Raw genomic sequence first — 26189 nt, 5'->3', positions numbered from 1 at the left:
AAATTTCATTTATAGTGATTACAATCCTTCTCTTTTTGTGTTGTGTCCTGAGCAATGATCATGTCAGACATTATTTCACCATCTGAGTGCTCAATGAATTATAGAGAATTCATTTATCATATATTTAAATACCGTACTTCACGTATCATTACAATAACAATATTGAGTCCTCAGGGTTACCTCTGTTGAGAGGCAGTAGTACATAATCTTCTCTTTGTATAAAAATGAAATGGGCATCATTTCATTCACCGTCTGAAACAACATGTCTAAACTGCTGGCTGGAATTGAATGAAATTTTGCACAAACAATCTCAGAGGGAACTGTCACATGACTATGTTTTATTTCAAAATATTGAACTGAAATTATATCCTCTGGGAAATTATTTGAGAAAAATCGTGCAATAGCCAAAAATGAGATAGTGTCCATTTCTTTCTTGTTCAATCACACATGAACTACAGGCAGTTGAAACTCTGTATGGATGTATCTCAGATATTTAGTTCAAATACAACCCTATTCTGATTGTTCAATAATTCATTTTTAAAAATCAAGCTTTCTTTACGTACCCTGAAGCGGTATGCTGGGCCTCCTAAAGCGTAACGCCCTCTCTCAGACCAAGGAGATTGGACGAGGTGATTGGAGGTGTGGAGAAGGTGACAGTGTAGCGGCTGTGGCCTATAAAAGGAATTGTTCCGGCATTTTCCTTAGTGCAGGAGAATGGGAAACCACAGAAAACCATTCTCAGGACAGCCAACAGTGGGGACCAGTCCCTCCACCTCCCAAATGTAGAGCCGCTGTTACTCGGTTGATTTTTCAAAATGGCAGCCATTAATATGTATGTATTTATGGATCTTGTGTGTGACTCATCTGCTAAAGACCAAAGTAATGGAAAAATGGTTAGCCCTATCACAAAATAAATCCCACCATGTGCACTGAAAATTTTGTTTTCTTTGTACTGGTAACTCTAATGGTTCTCCAGGAAATTACACTTGTACATGTAAAACATGCATTCCAGAGTCTCTAAAATTAATCAGCAATGACATTAACCTACACTGACTGAATGTTGTTAGTTGAACCATAGCTTATAGAGAAGAAAGTGTGCTAACTTCATCTGTTTCACTAGTTCTTCCACAGAGCAGTGCTTGCTATGCTATATAACAAATTCCAGCTTGTGAGTTTGGGAAGTTCCACCTTTCCATCACTTTAAAATCTTACGATTTCCTTAGATTACAACAACATTAATTTATTAATTTCTTTTGTTGACACATGTTTCATTTTCCATGGAAAACATCTTCAGCTGTGATCTTGAATGATAGTTAGAGTATACATAAAAACAACACAAGTAACATAGGCAAAAACACAATATTGAAAACAACTTTCCTTAACTAAATAAAAGGTTTAAATTCCTAAAGAGTCAATAGTTTTCCCTTCGTTGTCAATATTTGGCACCTCTTGATGTAAAAGATGTGTTCATGAAAAGTCACTTAAAAAACTGTCCTAAAATAAAGGATTCTTAAAATTTCTTACTAAATAATTAAAATAGTAGTGTGTAGCTATGCAAGTTCTTGTAACATTCAACCTTTATGTGATGGAAAAGGGATTTTTTTTTTTTTTTTTTTTTGCCTGATGAAATAGACTAGGCCTAATTGTATTCAAGATGGAAAGCAACTCTTAGTGGTGTGGTTGCGTCCAAATCTGGAAAGGAGAATAAATTTTGGAGCTTGTTAGTGAAAGCGATTTAGCTGTCATGTTTATTAAGATTTTGAGTTTACTCACCAACTGACACCCCTCATCGCAGCACACCAGGCCTCCTACTGCGCTCAATGCTGCTTTCCTCTTAATGTTGTATCTGTGTGTGCTCACATGGTCTGGGAGGGAGGGGGAACAACAGCTGCAGAAGGAGGGGGAGGGGAAATGTTCCTTCTAGGTGGAGGAAAAACCTTCATTCTGTAGCCTACTGATGCTGAATAGACTTAATAAGGGAGGTATTGAATCAAATAAAGGATTCCTATTTTCTGTGATTTCATTCAGATTGTGATTATTGTAGAATTTGTTCAGGAAAATGTATTCATGAAGCGCCCTTTCTTCACTCTTTTTATTACCTCCAGATCTTGTTCAATTGAAGTATGTGCATGTCCAGATTCCTCCATGTGACTACTTGTAGCAGAGAATTTTTGGTGTTTACTGGCATTTACATGCTCCATGTATCTAGTTGCGAAGTCTCGCCCGGTTTGTCTGATGTATGCAGATCCTCAACTAGCACAATTAAGCCTGTAAATACCTGAAACTGTATAATTACTGTTTTTTGGGTTAACAAAAACCAAATTGTTTTAATTAATATTTATTAAGAAATTTTATGATATTTTATTTTAAGATAGTTTTTAAGTGACTTTTCATGAACATATCTTTTACATCAAGAGATGCCAAACAGTGACAACAATGAGAAAACCATTGACTCTTTAGACATTTAAACTTTTTATTTAGTCAAGGACAAGTTGCTTTTAATATTGTGTTTTACATATGTTACTTGTGTTGTTTTTGTGAATATTTTAACTGTCACTCAAGATCACAGCTGAAGATGTCTTCCATGGAAAATGAAACATGTACCAACAAAAAAAAAAAAAAAAAAAAACCTTAATAAATTAATGTTATTTTAATCTAAGAAAATCATAAAATTTTAAAGTGGTGGAAAGGTGGAACTTCCAAAATGTACAAGATGGAATTTGTTGTATATAATAACTCCACCACGGATCAAGATGAAATTTATAGCTAACTATGCTAGCTAATCACAGTATTGTGCTCTGCAATGTAAGATGATACACAAAAGAAGTTATATTTGTGAGCAATTTTTGTACAAACTTGCAGCCTTTCTTATGCAGCACCCTAGGTAATTTGTTTATCAATGTAACACATAAACAAATAAATGTCAAGAAGAATTTTGCCCATACAAAAGCTGCCCTGGCTAAATTTTCAGCCTGGAACTAATAATGGAATATTACAAGTGCAGAAATAAACAGCTCTTTATCATTCATGGATTTCAGAAAAGCATATGATAGAATCCATAGACTTAAAAATCCTCAAATCATATGGTCTTCATCCTAAATTAATAAAAATAATAAAAATAACTTTAACCAACTCATATTCCAAGGTAAAGTTCAGGGTAGAAATGTCAAGAGCTTTTACAATAAAAATTGGTCTCAGACAAAGTGACAGATTATCTCCTCTGCTTCTCAATATTGCTCTCAATGAAGTCATGAAATTTTGCCTAAAGGAAAACCCATCTAAAATCAAAATTGGAGCAAAACTCTCAATAAGTACAAATTGACTGGCATTTGGAGATGATTTAGCTCTCTTAGCCCTTGACCTGGAAGAAGTTTGTGCCCAGATCTCCACAGTCCTAAAAAAATGCCCTAAAAATAGGATTATAAATATCCTTTGAAAAAACTGAGATCATGCCCATGAAACCCCTGAACATAAATAAAAATCTTCATAAATGATCAGAAAATTAACATAGTTCTGGAATTTAAATATCTTGGAGAAATCATCATACACAACTTAAATGAGAGGAAAACATGGGTAAATAGAACTAACAAAAAAAAAAAGCCCAATTTCTAACCTGGTCAATGTATAATAAGAAATGCCTGTAAATAGACACTAAGATCCAACATTATAAAACAATAACTCTCCCAGAAGCCACTTATGCTTGTGAAACCATGTTCCTTATTGAAAATGAAAGAACTGATCAGGTCCTCAAAACTGAAAAAAGAGTCATCAGAACTTGCAAAAATAAATAAAAATATCAGGTCAAAGGAGTCTGGAGAATCCTTCCTAATGAAACTGTCTATCAAGAGACTGACCCAACAATGAAGAAGAAAAGAATCTTATATTTCTTTCACAAGATAAGAAATCTTGAAAAGGAGACAGGAGGACAATGAAACCACAAAATTCAGCAAGATCTCAAAGCAGTTGGACTCGAGATAGCAGATCCAGAGAACAAAAATAAAATTATCACCCTTCTTAAGACTCACAAATTTTCAGCAGAAATGACACATAGAAGGGCTATAGCAATTTCAGACAATGAGAAAATTATGATCAGAACGAATGAAAAAGTATTACAGAAGAGATGCTTGTAGATGGATCCACAAAGAAAATAACCAATGATAAAATACAGAGGTTTCAGGACAGGATGAAGCCCAAACAACTGTACAGATTTTCTGAAGAAGAGAGGAAGGCAAGATCTGAAAGGATGAAAAAGTACTGGGAGGACAGGAAAACACAAATCACTAACCATTGATTGTTCTATCATACCCCAAAGTGAGTGAAATGGACAAAATAATAATAATAATAATAATAATAATAATAATAATAATAATAATAATAATAATAATAATAATAATAATATTATTATTATACATTTTAAAGCACATTCCAAATGTTACATTCAGCTCCAGATATGGAGAAAATAAAATACAGTATACATACTATTATCTCCGCATGCAAGCAGTTTTTGCACAATGGGAAACCATTTTTTCTAAAACGATGACCTAGAGTTTCAATGGGCTTAAAAGGTTCCTGTAAGTCTGAATTAACTTTTAAGATCAAACCCAGGGAAAGTGTTCAGGAAAATTTCCGAGATATTCACTTCATTGCATGAACTTCTGCTCCAGTTCCACTTCTACTTTCAATGAATAGATAACATGATTGTATGCACACTGTATTACTGTGGGTTCATTCTTGGTACTCACCCTCACCAGTAGCTAATTTCTTTATACTTTTTGTCCATGACAGCCATCTCAGTCACATAAGGGAAAACTCCTTGAGAAACCAAAGTTGAAGTTAGGTCTTGAGTAAACTTGTTGGTAAGGTGCTGTAAAGGAGTCTCCCTGCCAATCCCGTTATGCTGACTTTCCTTGTGCATCAGCTGACTAAGTTTCCCCAGTCTTCATCTTAAATTTTTTTAAATCTCAAGTCCATTAATGTCAGCTTTAAGTTATGTAAAGCAACAATAGTTCCAGCATTTAAGAATGGATGACTACTTTGCACAAAAAAGTCTCACTCATGGACGTAGATTTTATTATAAACTTGAACAATGACATATTTTATGTGTTTTAGGATAACATAAAAACATTTTCAACCTCATTCTCATCATAACTGTTTTAACTATATGTGTCAATTTTCCCATTTACATGTTTAGCTGAAGATGTTCCACATTTTAGGAACGAAACATGTATCAATCTTTTAGTTAAGTGGTTAGACTTTAAGCTGGATTATGTTTGTACTTTGATGCACCAGCTATAAAAACATTTAAGTACTAGAAGGTGGGATTCTTCTTTCAACCTTAGTAGAATTTGTCCATTTCAAAACCAGCTATAAACCAGCTATGAAAACATTTAAGTACTGGAAGGTGAGATTCTTCTTTCAACCAAGTAGAATTTGTCCATTTCAAAACCATGTCTCTTGTAACTCAATGTTATTAAGGCCATGGCTGCTACCTTCCCAATATTTAGAGCTCAATGGATGAAAACTTAAATGTGAAAATTGAGACATATTGTTAAAACACTTTTGGTGAGAATGAGGTTAAAAATGTTTTTATGTTATGCTCAATGGATAAAATAATCCTTATGTTGCCGAAGTGCCATACCTAATACTGTCAAAGTGAGTGGTATCTCGGCAAATCTAGCCTTTTTGAAGAGGCTCATAGAAGTAAAATTTATTCATCACTATTATTATTGAAAACTCTGGAGGTTTTTAAGTAGTGAGCTGGTGTTTGTAATAGATTCAGACTGTTCAAAATGCATACACAATATTCTGTGTGGAGATCTGAAGCTTTATTTTCAATCAGGGGAATGTCATATGAACATTCACAGATCCATAAATGTTAAAAATTAACTGAACTCTGGCATGCAACACAAGGTACTGCATTAGCAACTAAATCAGCTAGTGAACTCCATGTTATAGTTTCAGCCAGATGCCCTGGTGCCTGCCGCAGGCAATTGCAAGTGTATGGGAACTGGGAGAGAAGTTTATCACGCTATTGTTGAAGTATAACAACAATCAGTCAGTGTAATGTCAACTGTACAGAAACATCAAGGCTGAGACTTGCTGAAAGAAGATCATAAAATGAATATATTAAGGACTTTTCTTCAATTTTCATGTCCATTACACAGTGACGGTAAAAATGAACAAAGAACAGTAAGACTTCTCTACTGTTTCTAATGGTAAATAAGAATTGCCATGTTGGAGCAATAGACTTCAATATCATGAGGACAACAATCAGAAACATAAAATACCATATACTGAAATCTAGCATTAATAAAATAGCCTATATTAATATATGTATAAATGCAGCATGTCTTGAAAAATATTTTCCAGGCGATTTCCTTGTCACAGGTGTTTAAAGCTAAGGAAAGGGAGATTAGGTACTCGGATAGCAGACCTTTGACCTTCAGTCACCAACCAGTAGGGGGCTAGACACACACATCAAAATCAAATCAAAATCTCTTTATTTGCAAATGAGGTGTCTACCTCGGTGGCAAATGGTACACTAAAATACATTATTGTCAAGCACTAAATTTTAAATTAACAGGAGACGAAGAAAATTTTCCTAGAATACAATATTATACAATTTACGCTAATAATTTTTTCTATTAAACACACACATCATCCTTAATAAATTTATATTGTTTACAAAATTCTACTTATAATATCTTACAAACATAGTCAACTCATATACAGTACGGTATGTGAAATTACTTCTTATAATACTATACAACTGGTATAAGATTAAAATTAACATTGAATTTATTTACATATTTATATTTTACCCATTTTGGAACCTAAGTAGCATAACGACCTGCTGCGTCTTAACCAGAGCCCCTTTTGCCACCACTTTTCAGAGTTCCTTTATCACAGTTTGTCGTTTTGAAGATTTGCCATGAACTTGGAATATTTTTTCTTTATATTTCTACTAACTACTAAGTATTCATTCATGTAAAAGAAATTTCAGTATGTTTTGAAACAAATAATGTTAAAAAGTTCTGGGATGGTATTGTCATTATCAAAAAGTAGCAGGATGGTTTGAAAGTATTTTAATATGTAACAAGATGCCATCCCACCCCACCTTAAGCTCTGCTTTAAACCACCCAACACACCACAACACAAGCACCCAGCATTTCAATTCATGTTACACAGACAGATATATAGAACATGCCAAAGATAATCTGCATTTCCAATCATTTACTACACATATGCAGATATCAACACAAGCATGAAAATTTTCCAATCAGCCCTAACACAAGCATGGAAATTCTCCTATCAGCCCTAAGATATACACTCTTAATTCTGGATGCCAGAGGTAAACTATAATAAGTGACATTTCACTAACTTTACAGGAGAGCAGAAAGTAGCTGCTGAGATGAATCTTTAAGGCAAGTCAAATCAACATTTCTGAATAACCTTACTTTTTATATTCTTTCCAGCTAGTCTCTATGTGTAACGTTGTCATTGTGAAAGGCATAAGGTTGAACTACTGTATGATCACTTACCATTGTTTACCATTGGGTTCTCCTTGCACATACAATAGTATCACATAGCTTATCTTCGTTCCTGTGAAACATGCACATACAGTAGTGTTCTCCTAAGAAGGCACGACCAAAACAAGTCACATACAATAGACAACTCAAAATCATTGTTTTTGCAATTATGATAGTCTACCTCTGATGTCCAGAATTTTATTGACTGAATACTATTATAACATAATATATTTCTCATTGCTGAGTCATCTAGTCAAAACATTAAATAAGTAGGTTTAGTAGTTTGAATTAGAGAAGAAATGTTAGCCTTGCAGCATTTTGAAAAGAAAAAAAAAAACTCCTCAAGGAAACATAATATATGCTGTCAAATCAAATGTTGAAAACCTCCAAGTTCAACTGTTACAATACCAACCTTATTTTGGAAACTAAAAACATTACTTCTTTGAATGTACAGAACTTTCCCATTTTGTTCCTCTGACAGTGTTCGTGACGTTATTTGGCTAGCTGTATTCCCCTTAAAACAATAATCACCTGGGGTCGGTCGGTCGGTCGGTCGGTCGGTCGGTTTGGTATTGAACCCTTTTGGTCCATATTGAGGGATACCTACCTTTCTTACCTATCAGCAAAGTTAATGAGATCTGTCTCTTGGGTCATATCGGGTTCTTCGTCACTTGCTGAGGTAAAGGTAGGGTTCAGTAATTCTAATCTATCTACTCAAATGAAAGGTATGATTAAAAGATTCCTATTTATTCATGAAATTCTGAAGCATTCTGATTTGTCAACGGTATCATTGAAATTAATCATGTCCACTGGACACCACAATCATTTTTATTACATAGAAGGTCAGAACACTGGTGTGAGCCTTTGACGTGTCTGCCTGATGGGCATTCTTACTAGAAACCAATGTCTCATTTTTTTATTAAAGAAAGGAAAGTCTGGAAATCCTTAAATTCGGCTTCCATGTGAGACTACATGTACCATCATAGTGATTCGTTATGGTCCAGCCCTCGTAACACGAACTCTGGACTCTGGGTATAATTAAGGCAGTCCAATCAGTGTGTGCCACACAGTGGTGATATGACATGGACCCTTAATTGAATCGATGTGACCTGCGTCTATGTCATGGACCGACATCTAAACTTCTAAGTTACTTTAAAGTCATTGTGGATGATGACCGCAAGGAAAATGACAATACAGTGGCATATGGCCCTAATCTAAGTCACTGAGGTTGATGACCCCAAGACCATCCAAGTTTCTAAGCTGAAGGCTAAACACAATTAAATTACATCGGTTGATGACCAAAGTTTCCACTTTACTATCCCCAGCACATTCACTGCTCAATCAATCAAAGTTAAATAATACAACAATAGCAATGCTCACAATACTTTGTGGCAGTAAAATCCATTACCTTCGGATATGTCCCCTTAATTGTTACGTTAACATTCACATATTCCCCAGAAAACAAACTAAGACTTCCAGAATGCATCTCCAAGTTATTCGTTTGATTTAAGGTTATTTCCAAAATGCGGTTTCACTGAATTTAATAATTAAATAAATTTAAATGATTTAATGAAATCTTAAAGAACAACAAATTCTATCTCCGCGGACTAATGGTTCCTTCACAAATTCTACGCAGTTGTGACTCAAAATTTTAATCCTGTGATGTTTATCTGTTGATTTCTATGTCTGGAAAAGAACTATTACATCATTCATGTCCCGTTTATATCTTGTTTCATGACCTTACACTTTAAATCTAATCTAACCCTAGCCATTATTAACACTTGGATAACCCTAATAATCTACGTACAAACCAAAAGCAACTCGCCATATAATTACGATGTCATATCTCATCATAACATTTTATAAAGTTTGCGCACCCTTCACAGACAAACAATCATCACTACCATCGCTCTATATTTTGGACAACCCTGAATTTGGCTAATCTTGTTCATTATACTCTAAGTCCGTCGTATCAAATGCACGTTACATCCCCAATTAAACAAATTTACAGTATCTAATAACACTCAGGTTATTACCGGATGAAAATTTCAACTAAATCCAACTTTTGACGTTATCCCTTGCCAAGAAATACAATCTCAATTCCACGCGTAACATTTTGCATGTCCCGTTATCCCCGCTGTGTTCCCCTATCAGCTGACGGCCTCTCGCCCAAGCCTGCTTGGCAGTGATATGATACATCTGTTCCGTTCTACCTGACTGGCTTCTCAGAATGCTCCCTTTTAAACTCTGCCGACATAATTAAACAAATACGATATTCTAACCAACAAAATGCACATAGATTATACTTCAAGATGCCCACAATAATTATACACGTCGCAAATTAATACCGCCATGGATTCCTTACTTCTATTTTCCATCCCCAAACATTATAAAATCTTCCTCGGGCTTCCACAAGTCCCAGCTTCATTGACAGGTCTCCAACCTGATTCACAAATCTCATCTCGACTCACACGACAAAACTAACCTCTGTTTCCCAACTCACGACTATCACCGACAAAAGAACTGGAATAAAATCCTTACTAGAATCCACGATGTCTAATAATAATGCTTAGTGCTTTAATAATGAATAACTTCGCATAAAATGATATCGTAATTTAATAACTGGATTTTCACGAAAATGACTGAAAAATTCTACTAAATCTTTTTTTATTGTCAGTCAGACACAGTTTAAATGGGCCTAGAAAAACGTTTCATTCCGTGGCCAAATTCATCACACTATACTCTCACCCGACAGCGCGCTTCCACTCGATTAACAATGGGTAACTATGGATTTCTTATATTATTTACGTCAAAATTTCAGACAGAAAAATTTTACGTCGAATGAACATCTTAATTTGGAATCACAAAATATAGGCAATAAACACACGGAAATGACGATCTACATTGGACGTGATATCACTTCGAAACCCTATTTAATAATTTTTACAACATGATACGGCACTCGCAAGACTTCAAAAATTTATCCAAGTGGAAAATAAAACAAATTACCCTTTTTTAGTCATATTCTAACATTTACAAAAACCACATAGGGGTGACCAACTGCGTCGTATATACCCCATTCAAATACACATATTTAGAGATCATGAAACAAGATATACTAGGTAGTAAGATGGTAAGTCACATACCTTATGTGGTCACACCAGTATTCATCATAGGGCTCACCTGCGACCCTGGCATTTTTATTTACCCATTTTTACATTTCTGGCTTTACAGATCATTTTATTCTTCCATTTTCCTGGAAATAAAGCATAAAAAAAGAAAATGCCCTTCACTTGTTCTTGTTGAGCGCACACGATGGACTGTAATTATTTCCGCACACAAATTACTTTATTTATCACATAAGAATTTATTCAGTACTTTGACCGTCCTATCTGGTACAATTATTTCCACTCAAGAAAACTATCTCCACATGGAGTCAAGACCCCAGCCACAATCACTGAAATATGTTGGTTGGACTTAGTCTACTTTTGTCGTTCGATTTCACAGAGCAGCTCAACCCTCTGTCGTTAGCTTCGTAACACAAAATGCAGGGGCTTCGTCATGGCGTCAATTCTTATATATAGCAGCTACCCCCTCTCTCCGGGCATCTCCCTTTTGCCGCCAAGAAAATATCTATAACTTTTCTGACTTAACTAAACTGTAATTACAGGTGTTTTGAAGGTGACTACATACTCGCTACATTTCTGGCAGTAGTGTTCATGGACATTTCATGTTCGATTTGTGGGATAAATGACCTCATTTGATAGGCACTATATTTTCGACTTGGCTTGGGCACGCCATTTACACACGCTTTGAAATAGTTCACAAAAATGACTTAAGATTTTTCCGCCGTTGACACGTGCGACTGACGTCACGTATCCCAGAGCGTGGGACCGAAGGTAATCACCCCCTTGCCACGTGTCAATTCCATGCTATGAAGAATCGAACTTATCCCATTGACAATTTAATGCATAATATTCTTAGGGAACAAAGGTCATGGGTTCAGTATATAACAATATCAGAATTTCCTTCCAAAGCCTATAAACCTGATTTTACAGCCACTCCTTATTCATATAGAAATCCGGGAAGAGGGATCCACAAGGTTTAGCTGCCCTAGAACAAGGGCTTCCATATGGTAACAGCATCAAAGTGATCATAATGTATTGTAATGCCATTCAAATTTTTGTACAGTATTTATAGGATAAAAATATTTTTAGTTCTAAAATTCCCCCTGTCGTACAGCTATCCCGTATCCCCAACAAGGAATATTTTATTTATATATACCATATAAATGGTGATTTACAATTGACTGTGAATTACTTAAACCATCTAAACAAATTTTGGGAAGTTGAAAATCCTTTCTTGGTTGTAATCCAGGTGTTTGATTGTGTCCATTCTGAAAAATGCAAGATACCTTTTCCACAGTGTGATAGGCTTTCCCCTGTTTTAAACTGCTCATTTCTCAAATCTCTTCTTGAAGAGTATGTACCTTAGGTTGTTTATCAGGAGTGATATCAAGGTTGCCAGCTGCACTTGCTATGAAAACATCAGTAAACATAAAAGTTGTACACAGCCTTAAGCTACATTGGAGATTACATGATGTACAGTCAGAAAAAGATACTCTTGATAGTAAATTAATAATGATTACTAGCATATCTATGCAAGAACTCTCGCATGTGGAAATCCGCCTCCCCACTCCGACCCCCACTGTCTCCCCACATCCATGTAAAGGGTGAATTCATTTCTGACTTATTAAGCTTCTCTTTTCACTGAAGATGGCTCAAACGAATTGAAACATGTATGGCTATTATTACTCTGTCTAATGATGGAGATTTGTATGTATTGAATAGGAGGACATATTAAATTTCCTTTGTAAAGTGAAAACCGTCAATACGGAATGATTCTAATATCTTGTAATGTGTGATGTAGTATCGTTAACTGTAACTACCCCGGTTTATTATGCATGCCTTATGCGTTAAAACAAACATAAGTCATTATTTCCATAAGAATATCAAACCGCACCAAACCAAGCATCGGTCAAATATTCGCGGACACTCAATCACAGGTCGGAAAATAAGGTGAACCATGAATTTTCATATCCCCCTACCCAAGTCCTCCCCTCTTAACCTATCTGGCTAAGTTTCGAGGCACTCACTACATTACCGTACTGCTGATTACACTCAACACAACACGATAGACCACGCCAAGCTCAGTCGTACGACTGCTACGACTTGATGAAAAACGTATGCTTGAGCATACACGCATACATCCATAATCTTGGTCATATTGGACATTCCAACTGAGGCAACTATGACTTAAACGGCATCCAGATTGTCACAGTTCCTCTCGGGGACCTTGGAAACTATGGATTTAACATTAATATTTGGATGCTAGTGTTTTTTGTTTCAGATAGTAAGTCGTATGTGTACCAAGTTTGGTTGAGAGCTATGCTGGAATATATGTAGTTTCATCCGTAATCTCGATCATTTTGGACATATTCTTTTGCGCCCCTTCTCACCACCATGCCAATGGAGCTGATCTTGGACTTAAATTATATCTGGAGTGTGACTATTCACCTCAGCGACCCCAAAAACTATGGATTCTGCATTAATACAGGTCGTTTTCTATTATTTTTATACTTCACACCCTCTCCTTCCCAGCCCAAAGGAGCCCTATGAGTGCCTTACACAACAGTATATTTTTTTCCAGATGGTGTCATATGTGTACCAATTTTGGTTGGCAGCTATGCCCAAACATAAATACATAATCTCACTGCTGTAGAATCTTGGAGCTGACATTGCCATGGTTACAGCAGTTCATTTCTTTATCCTATTCCTAGAGCAGGGCTAGTGTGGGACCAATATCTCCATAATGGTTGGTTTTAGGGCCTTAAAACATGGTTTTTAGGCCCATAGGGCTTACCGAGTTGTTTTCTTTGCATCAAGGGGCTTAAAATGAGCTTTGTCTCGTCCTTGTACAACAACAGTATTTTGCCTAGAGTAGCCTAGTATTTTTATATCTCCCCCTCCCCAACCCCCTCAAATTGTTTTGAAAATAAAATGCAGCCCATGTCCCTCAGGGATAATGTTTATTTACATTAGTAAAATAATTTTTAGAATCGGTACAGTAGTTTCTGAGATTACCCTCCAGATATACACAAACTCACAAAATTTGCACTCTCTATTATATTAGTATAGATGAATTACATAAAATAATTATATTTCCATTGGCTTTTCAAGAAATGCAAGATTTTTCTAGTACTATTGGGACGATTTGGAAGATTTTATTACAAACTGCACCTTTTAACTCCCTCTGGATTAAAACCTTGAGTTTTGTGAAACATACACGTTAGCGTTTTATGTATATAGAATATTTATAATGAAATGAATTAAATAAATATATTTCTATTGTCTTTTCAAGAAATGCAAGGTTTTTCCTGTACTACTGAGACAAATTGGAAAATTTTGGTGCAAACCGCACCTTTTAACTCCTTCTGATTTAAGAGCTTGAGTTTTGTGAAACATACACATTAGTGTTTTATAGCATAACGGTTAGTGTTATTAGCTGCCATCCTTGGAGGCCTGGGATCGATTGCCAGTACTGCCCGAAATTTAAGAATGGTAGGACAGCTGGTATGTGGTTAAAATGGTACATGCAACTCACCTCCATTTGGGGGTGTGCCTGAAAAGAGCTGCAATGTTTACATAGAACAGGCAGTAAAGGAAATCAAAGAGAAATTTGGAAAGGGAATCACAGTCCAAGGAGAGGAAATCAAAACCTTGAGATTTGCCAATGATATTGTTATTTTATCTGAGACTGCAGAAGATCTCGAAGTTGCTGAATGGTATGGATGAAGTCTTGGGTAAGGAGTACAAGATGAAAATAAATAAGTCCAAAACAAAATTAATGGAGTGCAGTCGAACGAAGGCAGGTGATGTAGGAAATATTAGATTAGGAAACAAAGTCTTAAAGGAAGTAGATGAATATTGTTACTTGGGTAGTAAAATAACTGACGATGGCAGAAGTAAGGAGGACATAAAATGCAGACTAGCACAAGCAAGGAAGACCTTTCTTAAGAAAAGAAATTTGCTCACTTCAAACATTGATATCAGAATTAGAAAGATGTTTTTGAAGACTTTCATGTGGAGCATGGCATTGTATGGAAGTGAAACATGGACGATAACTAGCTCAGAAAGAAAGAGAATAGAAGCTTTTGAAATGTGGTGTTACAGAAGAATGCTGAAGGTGAGATGGATAGATCGAATCACGAATGAAGAGATACTGAATCAAATTGGTGAGAGGAGATTGATTTGGCTAAATTTGATGAGAAGAAGAGATAGAATGATAGGACACATCTTAAGACACCCAGGACTTGTTCAGTTGGTTTTTGAAGGAAGTGTAGGTGGTAAGAACGGTAGGGGTAGACCAAGGTATGAATATGACAGGCAGATTAGAGCAGATGTAGGATGCAATAGTTACGTAGAAATGAAAAGATTAGCACAGGATAGGGTGGCTTGGAGAGCTGCATCAAACCAGTCTATGGACTGATGACTCAAACAACAACATATATATAGATAGATTATGTATAATACAATATTTCTCTAAGATTACTGAATCAGTAAAGTAGTAAAGTAAACTCGTGTCCTCATCCCGAGGTAGTGCAGCTCTTTTCAGGCACACCCCCAAATGGAGGTGAGTTGCATGTACCATTTCAACCACATACCAGCTCTCCTACCATTCTTAAATTTCGGGCAGTACTGGCAATCGATCCCGGGCCTCCAAGGATGGCAGCTAATAACACTAACCGTTACGCTATGGAGGCAGACATCAGTAAAGTAACAAGGTCAAAAAAGGGCTTTTGTTTCATTACAGTAAATTACTCTTTCTTGTTTCATGTTGGCAGAGCCTGGCTACTATGAGAGCAACAATTTTGGAATGAGGCTGGAGAATATTGTTACAGTTGTTTCAGCCAACCTGACGGTGAGCTTAAATTCTACTAATTTAAGTAATATTGGTTACTCATATTTTAACACCAAGAACTGACAATGTTTCCATCTTATTTCAGTATCAAGGAAAAGAATTCTTCACCTTTGAACCAGTCACCCTAGTTCCATATGAACGGAAATTGATAAATATTTCTGATTTAACTCCTCATCAGGTATGTTTAATTTCTTTCACTTTAGGAATATTATTTAAAAATTAGTTTAACATTTGAAAATGATTTTAGTATGCATTTCTTTGAAGAATCAATGAATAACCTTTCTAGCCTCAATATTACTATTCATTTATTCAGTTACGGTATTGTAAAACATTAGCTCTCTTCAACAAATTCTCTGCAACATGGAACTTGCATCAAATAATCTAAATCATGGTTCTTTGTATTTCCAGGACATTTGTCTGATGTCTATTATATGCAAACAGGTAGAATACCTTAACTCAGAATACATAAAGGAACAAGAAAATAGTGTGAATTAAAGATAAGCAACATGGTCTAAGGAAAGAAGGATTTTGTGTCAGATGCTGTTACTCTTTCAGGAGATTAGAAAATTGCTTGACGTAGAAGTTCATGTTGATGCTGTTGTAATAAATTTAATTAGAGCCTTTAATGTACCTGATATTCTTATCCAAAAACTAGCAGAAACCAAGGTGGATAAAAGGAAAGTTTTGGGGTTCCAAGAGTTATTATCAGGTCATATACGAGGGTCAGTCCATAAGTCATGACAACTGTGGTATATCTTGCGATAATGCAACAACATGGGGATTCCATGATGTACATTGAACTGCTAAGGCAATGTGTATCTGAATGTCAACATAAAATAGGGTTCCAGTACAGAGTCTCACGGCAAAGGTTGAAATTAAACAGTGTGTGTCACCTGTCGCCAATATGCCGTGATGATATCTGCCCTGTTTTTGCAAAGCGCCTCCTACGCAATGGTTTTTTCAGTTGTTGAATGAGGTCAGAGTCGCATGGACTGAGCACTGGTGAGTAGGGTGGGTGGAGTAGGATTTCCCACCCACACTGCTGTACACAAATCTTGATGATGTCTGCAGTGTGTGCTGTAGTGCTATCATGGAGTATGATTGCATTATCCAGCAGTGCTGGACATTTGCGCCGAAGTGTATGTCGCAGATGGTACAGCAGAAAGTTGCAGTAGTATTGGGCATTGACAGTGTGGCCCTCCCTAACAGGGTGACATTCAAGAATATTGTGGCTGACATACACCAGAATGAGCATGACCTTCGTGGGTGATGGATTCTGTCACTTCTTGTGTTGTCATGGTGAACCTGGATAATGCAATTCTGCTGATTGTGTCTTCAATTCTGGTTCATATGCTCATGCCCAAGTTTCATCAATTGCAATAATGCGACTGAGCATGTCATTCCCTTGCTGCTCAAGTCGCTACAGGTTGATACGGCTGATCTCATATCACTCCACTTCTGCATCTCTATTAACTGATGTGGTACCTAGTTTGAACACTTCTTGTGCACCTTCAAGTCCTGCCATAAAATGTGGAACACTGTTGCCCTTGACATACCCATCCATGACATTAATTCCTGCACAGTCCAACATCGGTCCTCTGTTAAACACTGTTCAATTACAGCCACGGACAGGTCAGTACGGGCAGACGTGGGTCGCCAACTTCGCAGCGAGTCTGCCGATGCTGTGCGTCCATGTCAGAAAGCCTCCACCCAATGTGCAACTGTTCAAAAGGGCAATGCCTCATCATCCACAGGTGGTCATAGTTCTGCATGACACAGTAGCATTTCTGCCAGCAAGAAAAGCAATTTTTCACATATGCTCACTGCTCCACTCTGTTTAGATCCATCTTGTAGCATGGCCAAGCTCTCATGCAGTCGCAATTTACTATCAAAGGGTAGAGTTAATTTCGGTATTCTTTGCCGCCGGCCTTCAAATATATTTACTGCGATTACAGTGATGCCACATATTCACACGGTATACTTATAGAATGACCTCCATACAAAGGATAAAACTAGAAAACAAACACTCCGTTGCTACAATGTCAGGAGTCATATGCAGACATGTCATTGGGACATTATTGTTTGACATCCATGAGCAATTTGCTGAATTATATCCAAAGTACACCCTTTGCTATTCATTCCAAAGATGCTAGCCATGTAACTAATAGCATGTAGGACCTCCTTTTACTACTGTTACAGCATTTAATCTTTACGGAAGGCTTTCCAGTAAGTTTTGATATACTGAAGGTGGAATTATTTCCATTCTTCCTGAAGCATGACTAATAGCTGTTGGTTGCTCTTTCGTCACCGATGATATGAGCACGAAGATCTTGCTTCCTAGTGTATGTGGCGTGTATACTGCGGAGCTTTACGCCATCTTAGAGGCTCTGCAGTTTGCACTGCGTGACGAAAGAAGCCACTTTCTTATGTGTACCAACTCGTTAAGCTCTCTGTAGTCTATTGAAGCCTGTTTCTCGCAACACCCACTGGTGCAGCAGATTCATGACCTTCTAGCCAAGTTAAGTAGTGCTGGCACCAGAATCACTTTTGCGTGGCTTCCAAGCCACGTTGGGATTGCAGGAAACGAACTTGCGGATGAAGCTGCAAAGGAAGCGGTACTTTTACCTCCAAGACCTATCAATGTACCTGCTAAAGATATTTGTTCTCAGCTACGCTGAACCATCTTGGCGTCCTGGGAATCAGAGTGGCCAGCTATCCAAACTCCCAACAAGCTGAGATCAATTAAGAAGACAACTACCATGTGGCAGTCCTCTTTCCGGCCTTCACGGAGAGAGGCCATAGTATTGTGTAGGCTGAGGATAGGTCATGTACAATCTACCCACTCTTATCTCCTAAACAGAGAAGACCCCCCCCCCCCCAGTATGTTCTTGTGGTGCCGACTTCACCGTGGCTCACATCCTCACACAGTGCACCGATCTCTCTGGCCTAAGATGGAAACACTCGAACACATACTAGCCAATGACGCGACTACTGCTGATCTCGTCATCCACTTTATGTGCGACAGTGGATTAATCAAGGGTATATAAATTACAAGTGTACTGTTACTCAGGGAACACACGTTCCCTTTTGATTCGTTAGTAATTTTTGGCCTAATTTATTTATTTTTTGTTTTACTTTGTATTGCATTTCCAAATTCCTTTGATGAATAAATTTGTTTTTATTTTAAATTTATTTTCCACTAATTTGTTCAGAGAGGATGATTACCTTGTTGTACTTCCTCTTAAAACAAAAATTCACCACCACCACCTGACTAATAGCTGTTGTTGGGTTGTTAGTCAAACTGATCTGGCACGCATCCCAAAGATGTACGATGTGGTTCAGGTCAGGGCTTTGAATAGGCCAGTCTAGCATATCTATCTGATTTTCTTCCAACCATGATGCAAAGTCCTTGCTTTGTGGACAGGAGCATTATCATACTGATTCTGAAAAGCTCCAATCCTAAAATGTTGTCACAGCATGCTATTGTCTAAAATGTTTTCATAAACACCTGCATTCATTGTTCCAATGACCAGAAATAATGGTCCAAGCCCAAACAAAGAAAAACAGCCCCAGATCACCACACCACCTCCACCAAATTTCACTGTTACCACAACACATTCAGGTAAATAACATTCGCCAGGTATCCATCAGGTCCACACACATCCAACTGAGTGCCACAGCATATACCATGACTCATCACTTCATAAAACTTTCTTCCACTGTTCCACAGCCCAATGATGACATTCTTTGCACCAATCTAAACAATGTAATGTGTTTGTTCATGTGATCAGTGGCTTCTGAGCAGAAGCATGGCCCTTTGCCTCCCAACAGGAGGTCTGAAATTGATTCATGCAGTTATTTTAATTTAGAATTTGGCGGTCCCTATCAGCTGATTTCTTAAGCCTGCCAGAGTGATGACTGGGTTCAGTGCTTTCCTGATATTTCCACTTCACAATAACTTCACTAACAGTGGACCTGGGTACATGTAACTCCATGAAATCTCTCTGACGGAATGCCCAAACTTGTGTGGTTCTACAATCATATATTCCATTTGAATTCGCTAACGTTATCAATTCCAGCTGTTTTTCTAGTTTTCAACTTTTTTATCTTACTGTAAATGGCATTGTTATCATAGGTAAATTTTAATACTTCTTTAGTATTAGTCACCTCCTCTATCTGGACATTATCCTTGTAACCAATGATCTTAAATAGTTCTGATTGAATAATTCTGCCTTTTGAAGATCCTCGCATAAACACAACCCTTGTTCATTAATGATTCTGGAATGTCCTTCTTGGAACCTGTTTCTGCCTTAAAGTACCTATACATAACCTTCCATTTTTCACTAAAATTACATGACCACCAATTATGCTTGCCATCATGTTATCCTTCCAACCTGTACCTCCTTCTTAGTCTCTTTACTTTTCTGTTATAATATAGTGGAACTTTACCATTCCTTACCACATTTAAAGGTACAAACCTATTTTTACATTCCTCAATAATTGCTTTAAACCAATCCCAGAGTCTGTTTACATTTTTATTTACGGCTTTCCACCAATCATAGTTACTTTTTTAAAACTCTCTCATGCCTGTTTTATCAGCCATATGGTACTGCCAAACAGTCCTAATTTTAAAACCTTCCTTTCTTTCGCATTTATTTTTTATTACGACAAAAACAGCTTTGTGATCACTAATACCATCTAATACTTTGGTTTCTCTTTACCAGCACCACATCCAAAATATTCTTCCCTCTAGTTGGTTCCATCACTTTCTGAATCATCTGCCCTTCCCATATTAACTTATTTGCCATTTGTTGTTTATGCTTCCTGTCATTTGCATTACCCTCCCAATTCACATTTGGTAAATTGAGATCACCTGCTACTATCACATTCCTTTCCATATCATTTCCAACATAGCTGATTATCTTATCAAATAATTCTGAATCAGTGTCAGCGCTACCTTTTCCTGGTCTGTACACTCCAAAGACATCAAGTTGCCTATTATCTTTAGATGAGCCTTACACCACCGAGCTCGATAGCTGCAGTCGCTTAAGTGCGGCCAGTATCCAGTATTCGGGAGATAGTAGGTTCGAACCCCACTATCGGCAGCCCTGAAAATGGTTTTCCGTGGTTTCCCATTTTCACACCAGGCAAATGCTGAGGCTATACCTTAATTAAGGCCATGGCCGCTTCCTTCCCACTCCTAGCCCTTCCTTGTCCCATCGTCGCCATAAGACCTATCTGTGTCGGTGCGATGTAAAGCAACTAAAAAAAAAAAAAAAAAGAGCCTTACACCTAGAATTTCATGTTTGTCATCTTTAACTTTTTTGTAGCTTACAAATTCTTCTTTCACCAGAATGAATGCTCCCCCTCCTACTATTCCTATCCTATATCTACGATACACCAGTTCCGTGAGAATATTTCTGCATCCATTATATCATTTCTCAGCCATGATTCAACTCCTATTACAATTTCTGGTAAGTATATATCTATTAAATTACTTAATTTGATTCCTTTACAGTACTTCTACAGTTCAGCACTAACATTTTTATGTCATCCCTACTTGACTTCCATTTCCCTGTACCCTTATCACCACTCCCTAGGCTACTCCATTTCCCTGAATGTACCTTTCTATAACCCTTCTAAACAAATTTACTAACTTATATGTACCACTGCGGTTTAAGTGAAGGCCATATGAGTGCAGATCCCTATCTCCTACCCACCCATTAGGATCTAGAAATCTCGCTCCCAGTTTCCCACATACCCACTCCATAGTCTTATTTAAATCCCCAATCACCTTCCACTCAGTATCCCTCCTACACAGTACTCTGCTTCCTTAAACTTCACCCGTGCTGCATTTACCAGATCCCACACATCCCCAACTATGATGGTACTTATACCTGCTTGTCTTACATTGTTAGTACCAACATGAAACACTATCACCTTCTCCTTTCCCTCTTCCTTCTCTTCTACTTTCCTCAACATCTGCCTCAATATAATTCCTGGATAACACTCTACCCTAGTTCCCTTTCCTCCGCACATGTTCTTATTGATCCCATTCTTATAGTGTGGTGAGCTGGGCTGAGTGGCTCAGATGGTTGGCAGGTTCTATCCTGGCTTGGCTCAGTCCAGTGGTATTTGAAGGTGCTCAAATATGTCAGCCTCATGTCGATAGATTTACTGGCACAGAAAAGAACTCCTATGGGACAAAATTCTGATACCTCGACATCTCCAAAAGCCGTAAAAAGTAGTTTAGTGGGACGTAAAGCAAAATAACATTATATTATTATAATGTGGTGAAACCATTTCACCTGTAAGTTTCTCAGTCTGTCAAATTTCTAATGGATACTCTTATTATTGAAATGTTTTCCTTTCTAGGTATTTTCTAGAATTTTCTTAATTATGCACCACTTTTGACAGACTTAAAATCTTAAAGGTTATATGTTAACCAAGTCAAAACTGAAAATAAAATGGCTTCCACTTTAATAGAAGAAACAATTTCAGTCATGGTTCTTCTAAAATATCAAGCACACTTTGTTGTAGTCCTAGTTGGAGGTGGACTGATTTGTTTCTGATATTTTTTTTTCTGATCTTCTGTATACTGAAGCTGAAGAACTTCATTTCTGTTTCTTGTAGTCAATTGTTTTCCCTACTGGTCAGAGTTGCAGCTTGTAGTCCATAAGTCAGAAGGGGTAGCAAATAGGTGTTGTAAAGTGACACCTTTGCTTTTTGGGAAAGCTTTGTCACATAATAGTGGGGAACAGAACTGTAAAAGGTTGAAGCTGTTTTAACCTGTTGCTAATTTCATATGCAATTATGTTGTCAGCCAACAGAACACTTCAACCATTGCAGTTTGTGATGAAGGACAGAAATAACAAGGTGAAAGAACTATCTCTTTTGAGAGCAATTCTGGAATATGGAGCAGCCATGTGGCACCCTCATTAAATGAGGCTTTTCAGTGAATCAGGGATGGTACAGAGAAAAGTGGCAAGGTTCATACTAAGCGATGTCTACTACAGAAGTAGTGCAACAAGAACGACAGAGAGACACGAATAGGAGTAACTGTAAAAAAAGAAAAAAATAAACATGGCTATGTGTCATGTGGTGTAAAATGTTTATTCAAGCAAACCAGCCTAGAGAGAGTTGAACAGTCTGCTAGCAAATCCATAATATATAAGTAGGGCTGATCATTCTCACAAGATTAAAGGCTGACCATAGAGGACACACTACTGTATGTGCATATGAGATTGTAAATTTTACACACCCGTTGCATTGCCGACACACTTTGTCCCACATGAGCAGCAATTTCCCGGATGGATGCATCATGCTTTCTCATGCCAATAATGCGCCCTCTTTCAAACTCACTCATTTGACAGTACAGTTCTCTCATAGATCTGCGAGGCATCCTGTACATCTGCTCAAGCCACACTGATCCATTACCTTTGGTTTATAGCGACAATGAGAGCTGCAGGCACATTTTACCAGTCGGTGGTGGTGTGCTGAGATATTGATGTGGACCTTGAACCTGAGAGCCGACATGGTTCAAATGCTAATCAATTCTTCAGAACATACTAATTCACATGTCCTGTGAATATGAACTTCCTACCTCTAGTCTTTCAAGGTGTTCTGGTTTTTATGAACATGAGTGTATATTACTGCAAGCACATTACGAGACATGTGACATCATAGCCAGAACAGTACTGATTGTTTAGAGTCCATATTCCTGTCATGAAACTGGTATGCATTTCAACGCTATGGTGTTACGCGAGGAAGAACAATTGGGTAACTCGATGCAGGTCAAATCCATATGAAAGAGCCCCACAGAGTTTCATATTCATGATGGAAATGTCTGTCAATCTTTCAGAAAGTCTCTATTGCATTCTATTGCATGCATCTTGTAAACTAATTTGGCATACAAAGAAATAATTGTTTTGTTCCAGCTGCAGTGGCTCAATGACTATCACCAAAAGATTCGGGAACTTGTGGGTGAGGAAATGAATCGTCAAGATCTTGGTGAGGATCGCCTCTGGCTTCTGGATAAGACAGAACCTCTATCTCCCTCTTCATCATGAGTGTTAAGTGTAATTCGTACCCATTATTTACTGAACATACCGTATGTATATTATTTCCCTTCTACAGTGAATGTAATATTTTCAGAAATACTGTAATTATTATGTGATCATGAAAGAATACAAGCAATATAGAATCAAGAGTATTTGCATTTTTTTAATTGATAAGAATAATGCATACATTACAATCTGACCCCCACGACTTGTGCATGTTGACTGAAATAACCTCAAGAGGATTCAGAAACTAAAGGCAACACTGATTGGCTGCAATTCCTTATTTCAAATCCTGATATGTTTTCAAAATAAACATGCAAATACAGTATTTTATAATTTCTTCATTAAGAAATATATTCTAGCTGATAATCCAGAGTTTTAGGACTCCCAAATGTACAGTTTGCGCTATCAGTCCTCTTAGAATTTACCACTTGAGGTAGTAACCTTCATAGTCAGCTGGCTAATTCTGATGTGGTGGTAACACTGGGACTTCAATTCAATCAATCATTATTGATCTGCATTTAGGGCAGTCGCCCAGGTGGCAGATTCCCTATCTGTTGTTTTCCTAGCCTTTTCTTAAATGATTCCAAAGAAATTGGAAATTTATTGAACATCTCCCTTGGTACGTCATTCCAATCCCTAACTCCCCTTCCTACAAATGAATATTTTCCCCAGTTTGTCCTCTTGAATTCCAACTTTATCTTCATATTGTGATCTTTCCTACATTTAAAGACACCACTCAAACTTATTTGTATACTGATATCATTCCACGCCATGTCTCCACTGGCAGCTGGAAACATACCACCCAATTGAGCAGCTCGTCTCCTTTCTCCCAAGTCTTCCTAGCACAATCTTTGCAACATTTTTGTAACGCTACTCTTCTATCGGAAATCACCCAGAACAAATTGAGCTGCTTTTCTTTGGATTTTTTCCAGTTCTTGAATCAAGAAATCCTGGTGAGGGTCCCATACACTGGAACCATACTCTATTTGGGGCCTTACCAGAGACTTATGTGCCCTCTCCTTTACATCTTTACTACAAACCCTAAATACCCTCATAATCATGTGCAGAGATCTGTACCCTTTATTTACAGTCCCATTTATGTGATTACCCCAACGAAGATCTTTCCTTTTGTTAACACCTAGGTACTTACAATGATCCCCAAAAGGAACTTTCAACCCATCAAAGCAGTAATTAAAACTGTGAGGACTTTTCCTATTTATGAAACTCAAAATCTGACTTTTAACCCCGTCTATCATCATACCATTGCCTATTGTCCATCCCACAACATTGTCAAGGTCATTTTGCAGTTTCTCACAATCTTGTAACATATTTTTTACTCTATACAGAATAATATCATCTGCAAAAACCCTTATCTCTGATTCCACTTCTTTACTCCTATCATTTATATATATAAGAAAACATAAAGGTCCAATAATACTGCCTTGAGGAATTTCCCTCTTAATTATTACAGGGTCAGATAAAGCTTCACCTACTCTAATTCTCTCAGATCTATTTTCTAGAAATATAGCCACCCATTCAGTCACTCTTTTGTCTAGTCCAATTGCACTCATTTTTGCCATTAGTCTCCCATGATCTACCCTATCAAATGCCTTAGATAGGTCAATCACGATACAGTCCATTTGACCACCTGAATCCAAGATATCTGTTATATCTTGCTGGAATCCTACAAGTTGAGCTTCAGTGGAATACCCTTTCCTAAAGCCGAACTGCCTTCTACCGAACCAGCTGTTAATTTCACAAACATGTCTACTGTAATCAGAAAGAATGCTTTCCCAAAGCTTTCATGCAATGCATGTCAAACTGACTGGCCTGTAATTTTCAGCTTTATGTCTATCACTCTTTCCTTTATGCACAGGGGCAACTATAGCAGCTCTCCATGCATTTGGTATAGCTCGTTCATGAAAAAAATAATGAAATAAGTACTTCAGATATGATATGATATGATATCCCAACCCATTGTCTTTAGTATATCCCCCAAAATCTTATCAATTCCAGCTGCCTTTCTAGTTTTCAACTTTTGTATCTTATTGTAAATATTTTTGTTATCATAGGTCAATTTTAATACTTCTTTAGTTTTAGTCACCTTTCCTATCTGGACATTATCTTTGTAACCAACAATCTTCACACAAGTATGAAGGTGAGTTTTTCACCTAACCAGTACTGTATTTAGATTTTATAGATTATACCAACAATCTTTATATACTGCTGACTGAATACTTCTGCCTTTTGTAGATCCTCACATACACATTACCTTTGTTCATCAATGATTCCTGGAATGTCCTTCTCGGAACCTGTTTCTGCCTGAAAGTACCTATACATACCCTTCCATTTTTCACGAAAATTGGTATGACTGCCATTTATGCTTGCCATCATGTTATTCTTAGATGACTGCTTTACTAGATTCAATTTCCTAGTAAGTTCCTTCTATCGGCAGCCCTGAAGATGGTTTTCCGTGGTTTCCCATTTTCACACCAGGCAAATGCTGGGGCTGCACCTTAATTAAGGCCACGGCTGCTTCCTTCCAACTCCTAGGCCTTTCCTATCCCATCGTCGCCATAAGACCTATATGTGTCGGTGCGACGTCAAGCCCCTAGCA

At 37.3% G+C, this 26189-nt stretch overlaps 1 protein-coding gene across 1 annotated transcript in view; it reads left to right on the top strand.

Annotated features, from left to right (window-relative positions):
* The window catches only part of LOC136877025 (xaa-Pro aminopeptidase 1), a 279859-nt gene extending 256140 nt beyond the window's left edge, over positions 1 to 23719 (top strand). The window contains exons 13-15 of the mRNA XM_067150827.2: positions 15433 to 15509; positions 15595 to 15687; positions 23447 to 23719. Of these exons, the coding sequence (XP_067006928.2) occupies positions 15433 to 15509; positions 15595 to 15687; positions 23447 to 23578 (302 nt within the window). The 3' untranslated portion in view covers positions 23579 to 23719. The remainder of the gene's footprint in view (positions 1 to 15432; positions 15510 to 15594; positions 15688 to 23446) is intronic.
* Positions 23720 to 26189: the final 2470 nt, after the last annotated feature.

Source organism: Anabrus simplex, chromosome 1 (assembly GCF_040414725.1).
Source record: "Anabrus simplex isolate iqAnaSimp1 chromosome 1, ASM4041472v1, whole genome shotgun sequence".
Lineage (NCBI taxonomy): Eukaryota > Metazoa > Arthropoda > Insecta > Orthoptera > Tettigoniidae > Anabrus > Anabrus simplex.
The sequence above is the reverse complement of the archived record's forward strand: the minus strand, read 5'-3'. Positions and strand labels throughout refer to the sequence as shown.